The sequence below is a fragment of the Globicephala melas genome, chromosome 1 (assembly GCF_963455315.2).
Source record: "Globicephala melas chromosome 1, mGloMel1.2, whole genome shotgun sequence".
Taxonomy (NCBI): Eukaryota; Metazoa; Chordata; class Mammalia; order Artiodactyla; family Delphinidae; genus Globicephala; species Globicephala melas.
This window is the reverse complement of record NC_083314.1, coordinates 112554612-112570413: the sequence shown is the minus strand read 5'-3', so window position 1 is coordinate 112570413 and position 15802 is coordinate 112554612. Positions and strand designations below refer to the sequence as shown.

At 36.2% G+C, this 15802-nt stretch overlaps 1 protein-coding gene across 6 annotated transcripts in view; it reads right to left on the bottom strand.

Moving 5' to 3' along the window:
• COL24A1 (collagen type XXIV alpha 1 chain) overlaps positions 1 to 15802 on the bottom strand; it is a 431901-nt gene that overhangs the window by 331698 nt on the left and 84401 nt on the right. For all 6 annotated transcript variants that reach the window (XM_060303290.1, XM_060303280.1, XM_060303308.1 and 3 more), the window contains 2 exons: positions 6882 to 6935; positions 3724 to 3777 (listed from right to left, as the gene is read on the bottom strand). In XM_060303290.1, the coding sequence (XP_060159273.1) occupies positions 3724 to 3777; positions 6882 to 6935 (108 nt within the window). The remainder of the gene's footprint in view (positions 1 to 3723; positions 3778 to 6881; positions 6936 to 15802) is intronic.

Genomic DNA, 15802 nt, shown 5'->3' with positions numbered 1-15802 from the left:
TTGGGTTATTGATTTCTGTGCAATCTTTACATGTTCTGGATGCTAGTTCTTTGTTAGTTACATGTGTTACAAATATTTTTTCCCAATCTGTGGCTTGTATTTTCACTATTTGTGTTGTACCTTGTTGTGAGAAAAAAAAAAAAGCCTTATTTTTAATATAGTAAATTTATTAATCTTTAAAAAAAAGTCAAGGGGTGAGAGATAAAAAGGGAAAAAGGCAGAAGCGAACCAAAATATCTACTGAAGAGTGAATAAAAATATTGCTGCTGATTTACTTGCTTTGTTATTTCTATCTCAATATTACTTCTAGTTTTCAGAACATTTTATATTAATCTTCCATTTATTTATCTCAACAGTTTCCATGAGTTGTCAGTATTTCTACACACAACTTTCTTGCAGCCACTTCAAAGACTACTTAAAGAATTGTAATATTTCCAGATACTTCCAGAGAAAAGGAATAATGATGTCATTATTACCTGTCATCCAAAACTATATTTGTTCCCTTGGCTTTCAGGAAAAACAAAATTTTACTTTCTCTTGCATTCATGCTTGAGGTAGTCAGAAGTAATCAAACTCACATATAACAAATATTGGCATAATGAACTAATACATGGGGAAACAGTATTTGAAGTTATTAAGAGCACAGTCATGTCAAAGATGCCTGGATTTGAGTCCTAACTCTGTCAGTTAATAATCATGTGGCCTTGGGTAAATGCCTTAAACATTTTATGCCTCAGTTAACTTATTTATGACACACTGAACATACTATCTGTCTCAATGGGTTGTTTTTAAGATAAAAAGATACAGGGTTCAGCAGATAGACTATAATATTACACATAAGAAAGGAGCTGTTAATATTTACTGTAATAGTTATAATAATAATTCAAAAATAGTTTGATAGATAAAATATGTAATAAACTTCATGTTTATCAAATCCCAAGTACCTTATTCATCTTTTATAATAAGCACAGACTGTTAAAAGCACAGTGGATTCAGTATCAGCAAGTATTATCTCTTGATCCTGCTGTAACTCTGAGTGACCCTGAGCAATTCTCTTAACCTCTCTGGGCTTATCTTAGATCTATCATTTACAGAATGAATACCTTAAGTTCTTGTCTTGACCTTAAGAATTCATGTAGCATTTTAGGGGTAGAACTGAAAGGATGAAGGAATAGGAGTCCCTAGGTCATAACTAATATGAACTTCTATTCTAGGTACTCCTAGAATGGATTCTGTTTGCAGGGAGTAACTCTGAGAATGACCTAGGTGGTTCAAAAATTGAACCAAAATTAGTAAATTCCATAAATAATCAGTCTGGCCCTTCTGTCTTTCATACAAACCACAGGAACAGAAAGAGTCTACCAAGCTCATTGTGAGAGTATTTCTACTGCACATTCATATTAAAGTAAGACATGCACGTAGATAGTGTGATGGAAACTTGTTCCAAGCCTGCTACGTGGAGAATTAGTTTAGGTTTAGATTGAGCCCCTATGTGTGTTTCCTGCAATACTTGTTTTTAAAAAATCTATACACAGTTTCCATTATTAGACACACTCTGAAAAGAGGGAAAGCATTCTCAGAAAAACTACAAAATCATCTCAACTATTAACACTGTTTTGAACTACTATCAAAGCATAGTGAACCTGGATGCTTCATTTATCAGAAAGTAATTTGGTTTCTAAATACTTTCGACTAAACCTTCTCTAGAGAAAATTCAGCTATAGTTGCTAATTGATAACATAGCAAGATCCCTGACTTCTACAGTGTCTGTTTCTACTCGTTAACAACACAAGCCAGATTTTAAAAGTTTAAAAAACTGTGTAAGAGAAAAGAAGTCTGTGAAAGATATGCATCCATGACCCAGTTTGTTTAACTTAATGCTATTTCACTTTACTAGACTTATACAGACCAAAAATAATATATTCTCAATATTTTAAAATACCGATGGGCCAAGGCTCATATAATATGTGCATAAGTCCTTGGAAGATAATATCTTCTGCCTTAAGTAAGTAAAACCTTCAAAGTTAAAAATGATAACCTGCTCTAATAGTTAAAATCAGTCTTTTAAAATTTTCTCTACAGTATTTCTTTATATACTCCTCTACACAATCACGACTCAAGCTTTATTTATCAATAAGTTTTCCCTTTCTGGAACGCTAATTTCATGAACCATGGGCATTATTAACCTTGGAAAGTAATGATTAGTTTGTTTTTCTCTCATACACAGTGGCATTCTTCAGGATGCAATAGCTGTATATTTAATATCAAATACAATTTATTAAGGTAATTTTCGTATTATGAGATTTTCTTTGTTTGATGCTATTCATCAGTACAGTTTCCTCAGAGGTACACTTAGCAGTCAGAGGTATACTAAGTAGCATTAAACAGACAGATTCATGACTGTATGTCAAGACCAATTCTGGTAGGAACGATCACTCTGCAGTTTCATGGAAGCAACCAACAACCTCAAAGGAGTTGTCAGATTCTAAGTACTATCTAGGATGAAGACTAGTCTAAATGCCATAAGAATAATGGTGTGGTATGGTCATGGGAGGAAAAGTACTCCATGAGATCAAAACCTTTTTAATCAATTTACAGTTGTGCCCTGTAGAAGGGATTATGAAGGGAAGCAAACAAGGTCAGGATCCTTTCCAAAACCAGATAAATAGCTGATGGTTAACAGTTATTAATGGCTTGCTATTTTTCTGACACTCTATTGCATGGATTATCCCATTCCATGTTCCCAACAGCTCCCTGTGAAGTGGGTAGTATTATCTTCACATTTTACACATGAGGGAACTAAAGCTTAGGTTAAGCAACCTGCCCAAGGTCGACAGGACCTAGAAAATGGCAGATAGAATTTGAACAAATTAACCAGAGCCAGAAAACCATCTCCATTCTAAATCTCCCAAGAGGAAAAGAAGATGACACACTGAGACACCAACATAGCTCATTATGAAGTGTATTTAGGCACCCATATCAAGTCAAATACTGCCCTCCAATATTTTGGGGCCTTTAATACCTTAGACAGGAATTTTGTATTTTCTTCATCCCTTGTAGAAAATCAACAACTCAGTGTTTGAGAAAAAGACAAGCTGAATATATTGAGAAGAATTTACACTTGTGTTAATTCAGGAAACTGCACAGCATATTTTATGAAATAATTATAGCAGCTGTGTTACTATTCCTTTTTACCCGAGAAAAGGCCAACTCATGTGCATATGACTACTATTTTTTACTACATATCCCCAACCCTCACTTCTACTCTGTTTACGCTTCAGGCCTCACACTCATGTATATATCACGGCAGAGCTTATTATTTCCTAATAAAATTAGAAACTCTTTAAAAAAAAGCCAAGTATTTTACCTACATCCAAATGTACCTCACTTTGGATATATAAAAGTTACAATGTGACTTCAAAGTTTTAGAAGTAAGTTATTGCCCTAATAAAAAAAGAGAACTCCAAAATTCTATCAGTGACTTTCTCCTACATGTGAATTTTGTCCCCATCATTATCTGAAGGGTTTTCTTTTATTTTTCTTAAGACCCTGTCTTTGGTGGGCACCACTTCCCTGGATAAGGACGGAACCCTAATTCCTATTGCTGAAGAAAAGAATTTAAAACATTGACTTTGGGCTCAACTTCAGAATGAGATCTTAGGAGCTGAGGAGCACCCAGATCCACATGGCACCCAAATACATCAAAGTAAAACGACATCTTACCTTAACACCTTGCATACCAGGGGGCCCCATGAATCCAGAAAGACCTTGATCACCCTAAGAACAAAACACAGACAGAGGTTTAATAGTATGAAAGAGAATTGAAAATTATGATTTCCTTGCTGCAGGATTTCATCTTGGACGTCCAGATCTTACTGCACTCATTTCTGATCTCCTCTATCTGGCTCAAGGTCCACCTCGTTTTTGGGACTGTTCGAGACCTTTTCTGAGGCTCCCGGCCCTTATCTCTTCTAGTGCTGATTACCTGGACAGTACTTCCCCACCTCTAAGGCCCTGCTTCTTTTGCTCTGATGTCCTTCTCTCTAGGAATGTCCTTACTTCCCAAATTCTCATCTTTCCCAAAGTTTACCGTGCTTTAAAAATGTAAAGGAATCTACTTAAAAATTCTACCAGTGCTTTGTGAGGCAGCTGTGGACAGCTCAGGCCTGCCCTTCTAGGTGAGGACCTGCAGCCCAATGGGACTCCCACGTGGAACCTCATGGCACGGCTGGGGGGTGGGAGGCAGGACTGGGCTCTCGTCATGCACCAGGGAAAGGGGCACTTCCATTTCTGGGGCTGCAGTGAAAATTTATTGGGAGGACCATGTGTTTGACTTCACAGACCCAACTTCGCAAATTAGGGCCTTCTGTCCCCACACCCCAACCCCTTCCCCCAAATGTGATGAAGGCCTGCGAGCAGGGTAGGAAGGAGAAATTATACCAGTGAGGGGGAAGGAGTGTCTGTGGTGGGTAGAATGGACAACGACATAGAGGAGGCTGTGTGAATTGACAAGGATGAAACGTGTCAAAGTGGAATGGGGGTATAATCTTAAACCAGTTTACTCGTGGTACACTTGTTCTTCGCCTCTGTTCCTTTCCCTCTTCCTGCTGTGGCAAAGTTATTGTGCATGAAAAAAAGTATGTTCTTTGAAAGAGAAAAAGAGTACTTAGTTAATAACCCTAAATAAACTCGTTAATGACTGTTTAGGCACTACTTAATTCTCAGTGTATTATCTACGTTAATATGTCATCAATTAAACAATCAGAAGGGAAAAGGATGTTTCTGATTAACTATAAAGTGCTTTTCCACATGTTTAATATTTTAATGTTTTTTTTGCTCAGTGTTTTATTAGGATGGCTTCCATTTGTTATGGGATGGTGGGTTTATACACTTTTTTTTGACACTTATTTCTCTGATAGAAGGAAAAGAAAACTGTACTAGGAAACAGGAGACTGGAGGCTCATCTCCTACTAGCTCTAATCAAGGGTAGATCACTTGATTTCCCTTCAAAGTTTCTCCATCTGAAAAGTGAGAATAATAATATCACACTCGTCTTGTGGGAAAGGAAAAATTACCACTATTTAAAAGTTATCTTCGTTTGCCATTGAGGCCCCACAAGAAACACTTAGGTGTGCTCTATGAGAGATGTTACTTACTGGATATTACATGCAGAAGGACTAGAATCTGCATTGCTTTTATTGTTTCATCATTGATTATATATTTATTGTAAAAATAGCTAAATGTTTAAAAATAAAATTCAACTGTTTCCCAATCCCCCAATACTCATACCAGTTTAATGTTTGTATTTTATTTATTTGTATTTATATTGTATATGTATAAATATCCTGCCTCTTCAGTAAAATTGAACCTAATTGTATGTAAATATAATTTCTGAGAAATTGTTTTTAAATGTTACCATTTTAAAAATATCTCATTTTGAAAGTTGGATTTCACTTAAAGCTCAATGAAAACATTCTACTAAATCCTATATCTTACCATTTCTCCTATATAGTATTGACCACAGTTAGTATACGAGTAACTCAAAAAGTTAAAAAAAAAAAAAACCCACTGACATACTTCCAAGTCACAACTCGCAGGCTGAATCACCCTGTATTTTATACAGATACTGTACACATACTGAACCACCCTATATTTTGTACAGAGAAGCCACAAGGGAAGATAAAAATAAGCATCTGATAAAATGTGAATGCGTAATTTGGGGAGTTTATTTAAAGCAGTCACCAAAAGAGAGTGGATGTCTAATTTCTAAATTTTAAGAAATCAAATGTTTTATATTTAGAGATTTTTAAAGATGGAATTTATGCTTCTCAGATTGCAGAATTTTTTTCCTTGTAATAATTAAGGGACCAATGAAAATACTGTTTCTAATAATAAACTTCCATTCCTTTTCTAAATTATTTAGATTCAGTGAACTCAGTTCCAACACAGCAACGAAATTCTTACAGTTCTAGATTAAATTTGAGGATTTAATTGCTAGTATAATATCCATTAATGTGATGTAATTTTTCTCATGTTTACAAGAGTTTCTGTAAACCAATTAAAGGATACGATTTCAACCCAGTAACCACAAAAATTATTCAGGGATTTTAAAAGTTTGTGAATGTACACTACATAAACAAAAACATCCTATAACTGTATCACATTCATCAAGTGCATGTCTAAATAAAGCTTCCCAGATATATACCTAAATACTTGACCTGTATTCATCCTCACTGGAAAATATCTTCCTCTTAATAAAGATTTTTGCTGCTATCTTTACTTTGAAACATTAGTTTCTTTTTATCTAAATGCATATGTGTATTTGAGCGCATTATGATAAAATAAAAAGCATACTGTACTGAAAGTCAGAAAATTTAGATACATCATTAATTCATCTACTTGCTATCCACTTAAATTCTATGAATCTTGTTTTCTCAACTGGAAAAAAGATAATGATGACCGCCTCCCTCACTGTTACTGTGGGACTTAAACAAGATAAGTATGTAGAACTATTCTAGAAATAAAGGTGTAATATGGCATTAGAATTTACAATGGCATCCATACTAACAGCAACATTTTTGAGGTTAGGACCAAAAGTATCTTGTTCCAATTTTTTGCCCCATCTGTTCCTAGTTCACAGGTAGCACAAGGGCATGACAAAGTAGACACTCAAAAAAATTAATGGTATGATTTAAAGTGAAAAGTTGGGCTGATAATACTGTTTACTTGATTCTTCAAATATTTCTTCCTTCATTAAAATCCAATAGTTATCTATATATTCTGTCTGAAATCAAGTAAAATCTACATTTTAAAAAGATAAAAATGATTTTTAAAAGCTTGAAATATATCACCATGATTTTATTTCATGGACGAATAATTACCTTTTCTCCAGAAACAGCATGACCTGGGGAAAAACCTGGATCTCCTTTGGGGCCCTAAATAAAACAGTTATAAAACACTTGATGAAACATAAACTACATATATCATACTTCTTTGGTTGTATGCATTGGCAGATGCTACACACATTATATGGTATTGAATAAAATTATGTATTTGAAATTGAGATGTACAAGGATTATTTACCTTATAGTGTATATTTCACTTATCCTTAATTTTAAATGTTGAGAAGATTCCTAGAAATTCCCCAGACATACCTGATTTTTCTAATCAATAAAGTTGTACTACGATTGAAACATCTTTTTTTTTTATAGGTAACTGTCACTTTTACTTTTTTAATTAATTTTTATTGGAGTATAGTTGCTTTACAATGTTGTGTTAGCTTCTACTGCACAGCAAAATGAATCAGCTATACATATACACATATCCCCCCCCTTTTGGATTTCCCTCCCGTTTAGGTCACCACAGTGCATTAAGTAGAGTTCCCTGTGCTATACAGTATGTTCCCCTCAGTTGTCTATTTTACACATAGTATCAATAGTGTATATGTATCAATCCCAATCTCCCAATTCCTCCTACCCCACCCCTTTCCCCCTTCATATCCATACATATCCATACATGGACCTAGAGGGTGTCATACAGAGTGAAGTAAGTCAGAAAAAGAAAAGCAAATATCGTATATTAACGCATATATGTGGAATCTAGGAAAATGGTATAGATGACCTTATTTGCAAAGCAGAAATAGAGACACAGACGTAGAGAAGAAATGAAACATCCTTCTTCAAGGGAACTACATAAAGGCTCTATTAACTTTTCCATTTTTGTGACATATTGAGTTATAATTCCTATTTTAGCATGGGGAAACTAGTTATTTTTAGTAAAAGAAAACTGCTTATAATAATTCTCAAAATTTTAAAACATCATTCCAAGTTTAAATATTTTCCAAAATCTTGCAATGTACATGCATTACTTTTATAATAAAATAAAAAACCCTCTAACTGCCAAAATTCTTTATATTCTGTTATAAAAAGGTATTTTTCATACTTGGGAATCGTTATCTTTTATATATCAAGAGAAATATGACATTAGGTTTCAACCAAAATTTTTTGGTACAATAGTAAAGTATTCTTTCTTTCTTATTATGCATACTAGCAAAATATCTCCTTTTCTATTTCATGCTTCATGAAATACAGAATTGAGATTCTTTATCATTCAAATTCTGACTTCATTACCATTCTTAGCTAATAATAATTTTCCATTTCTAAATGTTATTTTCATCCTATGGTAAGTAGGGAAACAGTCATGTCTTCCTTCACATATTCAGGGATACTTTTTTTTTTTTCTTTCGTTCCACAGATATTTATTGAACAACTTCCTGAACACATAGGGATGAACAAAACAGGCAAGTTATCTGTCCTCTTTAGGCTAACATTCCAGTGTGAGAGGAAAAAAATAAAGAATAAATGGAATTTTTTTTTTTTTTTTTTTTTTTTTTTTGCGGTACGCGGGCCTCTCACTGTTGTGGCCCCTCCCGTTGCGGAGCACAGGCTCCGGACGCGCAGGCTCAGCGGCCATGGCTCACGGGCCCAGCCGCTCCGCAGCATGTGGGATCCTCCCAGACCGGGGCACGAACCCGTGTCTCCTGCATCGGCAGGCGGACTCTCAACCACTGCGCCACCAGGGAAGCCCTAAATGGAAATTTTTAAAAATACAATTTCTTGTATAGATAAGTGTCAGGAAGAAAGCAGCAGCTGGGGAAGGGAACTGTGGCCAGCCGGGACACAGAGGACTCTTTTCTTGGGTGCAGTGGGAGGAACCGTCCCTGAGAAAGTGATCTGACCAGAGAATTGAAAGAGGTAAGGAAGGGAGTTGTAAATATATCTGAAGGGAGATCACTAAGAGCATCCCCAGCAGAGAAAAGAGTAAGTGCAAAGGCCTGAGGTTTGTCTGAGAAACAGCTGGTTGCCCGATGTAACAGGTGCTAAGTGGAGAGAAGCAGGCGTGCACTTCAGAGACAAAAGCAGCCAGAACACAAAAAGAATTATAGAGCTTTATTTGTGGTTTGGCTTTTACTCAGATCTGTCTTCACTTTTAACAAGATACCACTGGCTGTAGTGTTGAACAGACATTATGGGGGTCCCAAACTCAGAATACATATTGAAGGCAGAGCGGACATAATTTCCAGGACGAGAAGTGAGAGAGACAGATTGGCATCAAGTCCATGTACAATGGGAAAACAACAAAGATGGAAAAGATTGGGGAGAACGGTAGGACTGGATGACAGCTGTAGTTCTCTCTCAGACATGTTAAAAGCAAGGTGTCTCTTAGACTTCTAAGTGGAGATACTGTGTGTGCTGTTGGATGCTGAGGCTGGATATCAAAAGTCACCAGAATATAAATTGTATCTGAAACCATGGTAAAGGGTGAGACTACTGAGAAAAAGTGTAAATATAGAGAAAAGAAGAGGAAGGAGGGTGGTTCACTAAGTATGTTCTAATATTTAGAAATTGGAGGAGGAAAGACAGCAAGAGAGAATGAGGTGACACAGCATGTAAGTTGAAAGGCAAACAAGGTGATTGTGGAGCCTCCAAGTGTAGAGAAGACATTTTCAGAATGAAGGCACGGCCAACTGTGTGTGTCCACTACTGCTGAAAAAATGAGTCATGTGAGGAGAGGCTGCTGGGAGAGATGGAGGTGGTTGGTGACCTTGATAGGTGCCGTATCAGTGGAGTGGTTAAGAAGAACACATGAAGGTCATGGGTGGCAAGACAGGAGCTTTGAGTAGCAAGGCAAGTAGAGAAATAAGAGGAGTACACCACATCTCAGGAGAAAGAAGATGTGAGTTCTAAGAGAGGGCTTAGGCTTTTAAAATTTTTTGTCAAGATGGAAACTAATATAGCAAGTTACTTTGTTGATGGGAATGATCTAGGAAAAAAGGGAGAAATTGAGCGTAATTTGGGAGAAATGCATATTTCTCTTGAGTATGCCATAGGAGATGGGGATCCAGGGTCCAAGCAGAGACATTTCAGTAGGAACAATTAATCTGGTACAACAATTTCAAAGGTAGGATATATGGGTACAGATATTAGGTCACTAGCCTTGGTAATGGGGAAAAAAATGAGAGCTAATTCTCATCTGATTGCTTCTAGTTTCTCGGTGAAATAAAACGTTAGGCTTACAGTTCAAAGTTAGAGGTGGGGAATGGTATGGGAGGGATACTCCTGAAATAGCTCTCAAACTGACTGATGAAAGAAGAAAGACAAAAAGTCCTTCATGTTCCCCAGTAAGTCTTTTCATTTTACAAATTAGAAATGAGTCTTCATTGGCAGAGTCCTATATCCAAGCACCATGTTTAAGGAAAAGGTTATTTTCCAGTCTGACCTCTTCCCTTCCATAGCTATTACCACTTCTACCACTAATACAATTTTAGATGACTCGTTACAAAATTATGAGACCTGACAAATAGCTTTAGTGATATCTTAATATTTAAGAACTCAACTCTTCATCTAAAAGATAATCTATTTAGAATTTATGAGAGATTAGAGCTTATCCCTTTATAGAGCGAATCCCTTTATAGAGAAAGAAGCAATAAGGTCCAGAAAAGTTAACTGAATTGGTTAAGACTGCCTAGAAAAGTACTGGTAAATCAGGTCAATTTTCTTTCTCATATCACAACATCTGTTAAATTAAGATCTTATTGATTTTTATATATTTTAATCTATTATAAAGCCTAACTAATTGATTTGAGGCAATGTTTACAACAAATTTAAAAGGAACTTAAGAAATGATAACCCTTGAGAAATTTGAATATAATAAAACTTTTTTATGGCCAATGTTTTTACTTAGAATTCTCACACTAAAAACTCTTCTATTTTTCAGTCCTATCTGAATTTTCTATTATATACCAACTTCCTTAATATAATTATCTTTCAGCTTTCTTGACATCATCATCTGACATTTCATCTTCCACTTTAAAAAAATTGAAAGAGTGGGAGAAAGTAATCAGTTAAGCAATAAAAATCAGATGTAAAGACAGACCTTTTTCTTATTCAGAAGCTTTATACATCTTGGCAACATATGTAAAGAGATATATGTCAAATCTCTTTTATTGCCACACAAATATGCTTGAGTTAATTGATTACCTCATATTCTAGAACCAGAAATTTAAGTCAGTATGAAGAAAATGCTTTTAACCTGGCCAGTTGTATACTGATCCTAGTATAAAATGCATGAGGAAGAGATTATTGAACATGGCAAGTTTGCCTGAAATGTCAAGGAAGTAGGGCATACTTTTCTGCATTTAAGGAAAATACTCCAAAATTTCTGTCATTTTCCCTCCTTTTTATGAGGGAGATCATATTTACTTATTTGTTATTTATTTATTTATTCTATGATTCCTGACACACTTTTAGCCACACTTGATTGGCTTTTCAAAAACTCCTTGGAATTAAAAATGTTTATAAATTAATCATAATTGACCTTCAATACTGACTTTTACTTACTCCTACACGACTTTTGTTGAAGGAGCTATATATCCTTTTGAGTATGAATAAGAAGAAAAGGAAGTTGCCTACATTTTATTACTCAAGGATTCCAAAAGTCTCACCTATCTTACTGATCTGCTATAGTCTAAAATCCTCATTATCAGAGTAGCTCTTTTAGACTGTTATGGATCTCCAGATGGCTCTCTGTATAAGGAGGGAAACTCCCTAAGGTATTAGACCCATTAAGATGTTCAAACAAATTTATCAGATTGGAGTCCACACAATATAATGGAAAGAGCATTGGGATTTAGAGTGAAAAGACTGAACAAGTCATTTAATCTCTCTGAACGTGAATTTCCTCCTCTGTAAAATGGGAATAATAATAATACCTACTTAGATTAGCTTGAAAGATTTAGGATCAAATCCCCTATAGATTACATAGATGTTAGTAGTTAGTATTAAAAATAACAGTACTAAATACAATCATTAAAATAAATTTTACAATTATGGCCATCTTGAAAAGCAGAGAACACAACTCTTGAGTGAATTACTGACAGTGCAGCAAAATTTTACTGGAAAGAATTTGGAATTAAAAATTCGGAGTATGAATGAGCTAAATTGGTAGAGTATCATAAAGGAAACACTAAATGACAATCTTGAGGTAGTACCACTTGAATATTCTTGGCTCTAATATTAGCAATAACTGCACAAGTCCATAATCTCAATTTTAAGCACTATACTCTCAAACCGATATTTCTTATCTTTTTAGCTCACTCTAAGCCTTTATAATTTTAACAATTATTTGACCCACTGGAACTGCTAATATGTGATCCCATCATGTTTTCACTCTTTCATCCCCCACGTGGTCTCACTTCCCATCCCTAGCCAGCCTAAATACCAGTGTCTTATATTCCAATCACTTCCTTGCATACATAAATGACACCATTGCCTGTTTCTCCCTCTGTCTTATAAGCTTACCTGGAAAATCTTAAATATAAACTCTTTACCTACTCTGACCCTATCCCTAGCAGCTGAATGTGATTAAGAGAAAACAATTAATGCTGACAAATCTCACTTGAAATTCATGACGTCTTACATTGATTTTGTTTTGCTTTGTCTTTTGGTGTGTCCAGTAATTGCCTCAGTCAATTGACTTTCCCATTTTCATAGACGATTATTTCATAACTTCCCTCTCTTTACTCTCAGCTGGTTATCCTGCTTTCACCTTTCACACGCTCTCATAACCAAATCCACTACACCTCACCTTAACCTGTTCCAAAACACTCTGCCTTCATAACCAAACCCCCACATTGTCTCTCACCAGGACACTATTTGTGAACTGTCTTCCCTACATTATTTTACTTTTTACTTCTAAGATAACTGCCATCATCAAGTAAACACACTGTAATTTCTCCAGTCTTAAAAAATAACTTTCCTTGAGCCCACATCTCCCTTCTCTGCTCCATTATACTGTCCCCTTTTAGAGAAAAACTCCTAGAAAGTTGTCTATGTTAACTAAGACTTCCTCTCCATCCATTCTCTCTTAGACCTACTCTACTCAGGCTTTTGTCCCTACCACTATCCTAACCTCATCGGTCATTCTTTCTCAGTCTCCTTTGCTAGTTCCTCTTCATCTTCCTAATACACTGAACTCTGAAGTACCCCAAGACTCAGTCCTCTGACATTTCTCTTCTTTGTCTACATTCATCCCTAGGCGACCTCATCAGTTCCATAGCTTTAAATTCCATATATACATTGATGACTCTGAAATATATATTTTTAGCTATGATATCTTCCCTGAACTCCAGATTCATATACCCTTTTTATATCTCCACTTGGATGTTAAATAGTCCTCTCAAATTGAATATGATCAAAAAGGAACTCTTGGGAATTCTGGTTCAGATAGTGGCAGAGTAGCATATATGCAACTAATCCTCCTGAAGATTACAATTGTAAAGTCAGGACAAGATATGTAAAACAACTATTTGAATGCACAGGAGAACAATAAAAAACAGGGCTGGAGGGGATTCAACTCTTGAAAGAAGAAACTACACTTGGTTTAATACACATTTATACAGCCTTTCTCCTAAAGACACTTCCCAGTCTGCAGAGAGTGGCTGGAATTCAAGCAGAAAAACATAAACCTTTTGGCTAATGGTATCAGAGGACAGAGTGTAGGAGTACCAAAAGGACCGCAAACTGAGGGAGAAAATCCTAGAAAAAAAGAAAGTCAGCTTCCCCCAAAGCTTGAATATAGACTTTCTTTAATTCTTGGCTGATCCTGACATGTGTTTTCATGAGCTAGATTCTAAAGAACTCAGCAGAAATCAACTAAAAGGCTGAAAGAATTAACAAATTTCAGCTGCTGGTCACTAAAGGAGAAAGTTTGGAGTTTGAGCCACATCATTTTAGAAGAACATGGTAAATAGTTTGATAAATACCTTTCCATTGAAATTGAGGGAGAGTTATACTTTAGAAGCAAATACTATATTCTTGGACTAATGGACTCACACTAATACTATAAGCAAAACTGAAATAGATCTGCCCTTTAAAAAAGTTTCCAAACCTTGATGTGGATGAACCTAGAGTCTGTCATACAGAGCGAAGTAAGTCACAAAGAGAAAAACAAATATTGTATATTAACGCACATATGGAATATAGAAAAATGGTACGGATGAACCTATTTGCAGGGAAGGAAAAGAGATGCAGACATAGAGAACGGACTTGTGGACACAGGGGGCAGGAAGGGGAGGATGGGACGAATTGAGAGAGTAGCATTGACCCATATACACTACCATGTGTAAAACAGATAGCTGGTGGGAAGCTGCTGTATAGCACAGGGAGCTCAGCTCAGTGCTCTCTGATGACCTAGAGGGGTGGGAGGGAGGCTCAAGAGGGAGAGGATATATGTATACATATAGCTGATTCACTTTGTTCTACAGGAGAAACTAACACAACATTGTAAAGCAATTATACTCCAATAAAAAAATAAAAGTTTCCAAACCTGTACAAGTTTAAGGTGATGAGTCAGTTATTTAAGCACCTACAGAACAAAAATCAAGTCTCCAAAGGATTAAAAAGAAAGGTAACAGCATCTAAAGATCCACATATCATCCACAACATGCAGTATGTAATCAAATTTTTCTAGACATGCTAAAGGGAAAATCTGACTTGAGGTAAAGAAAAAAGGCAGTCCATACAAACAGACCACAAGAGGACCTAGAAGTTAGAATTAGCAGTTGAAGATTTTTTTTTTTTTTTTTTTTTTTGCAGTACACGGGCCTCTCACTGTTGTGGCCTCTCCCGTTGTGGAGCACAGGCTCCGGACACGCAGGCTCAGTGGCCATGGCTCACGGCCCCAGCCGCTCCGCGGCATGTGGGATCTTCCCTGACCAGGGCACGAACCCATGTCCCCTGCATTGGCAGGAGGACACTCAACCACTGCGCCACCAGGGAAGCCCAGCAGTTGAAGATTTTATTAACTATTATAAATATGTTCAAGGGCTTAAAGGAAAAGATGATCATAATGAGTGAACAGACAAATATCAGCAGACAGATGAAAACTATATAAAAAGAGTCAATTAAAAACCTAGAACTGATAATACAGTATCTTAAATATAAAAATTTACTGGAAAGGGCTTCCCTGGTGGCTCAGTGGTTGAGAGTCCGCCTGCCGATGCAGGGGACACGGGTTCGTGCCCTGGTCCGGGAAGATCCCACATGCCGCGGAGCGGCTGGGCCCATGAGCCATGGCCGCTGAGCCTGCGCATCCGGAGCCTGCGCTCCGCAACGGGAGAGGCCACAACAGTGAGAGGCCCGCGTATCACAAAAAAAAAAAAAAAAAAAAAATTTACTGGATGAGATTAACATCATATTGGAGAAGGCAGAAGTAAAGTTTACTGAAATTAAAGGCAGACCTATAGAAGTTATCTAGTCTGAAGAAGAGAAAAAAAAAAATACATGGCAAAAATGAACAGAGATCTAGTGACCTGTGGGCCAATATTAATAGTATAACATACATGGAGTCCCAGAAGGAAAGGAGAGAAATAATGGGACAGAAAGATTATTTGAAGAAATAATGGCCAAAAATGTCCCAAATTTGTTTAAAAAAATTTTTTTATGGGTAAAAAGACATTCAGTGAAGCCCAAAGAAATATCTAAGGGAAACCACCCCTACAGACATCATAGTAAAGCTGCTAAAAGCCAGACAAAGAGAAAAACATTAAGACATCCGGTGAAAATTTTCACATTATATTGAGGGGAATAAAAATGTTGGCTAAATCCTCATCAAAAACAGTAAAGGCCAAAATGTGAGAACATCAGACATGTTCAAAGTGCTGGAAGAAAAATATTCTCAACCAAGATGTTTTTACTCTACAAAATTGTTTTTTACTATCCTTCAAAAAAGTGTAGACAAAATA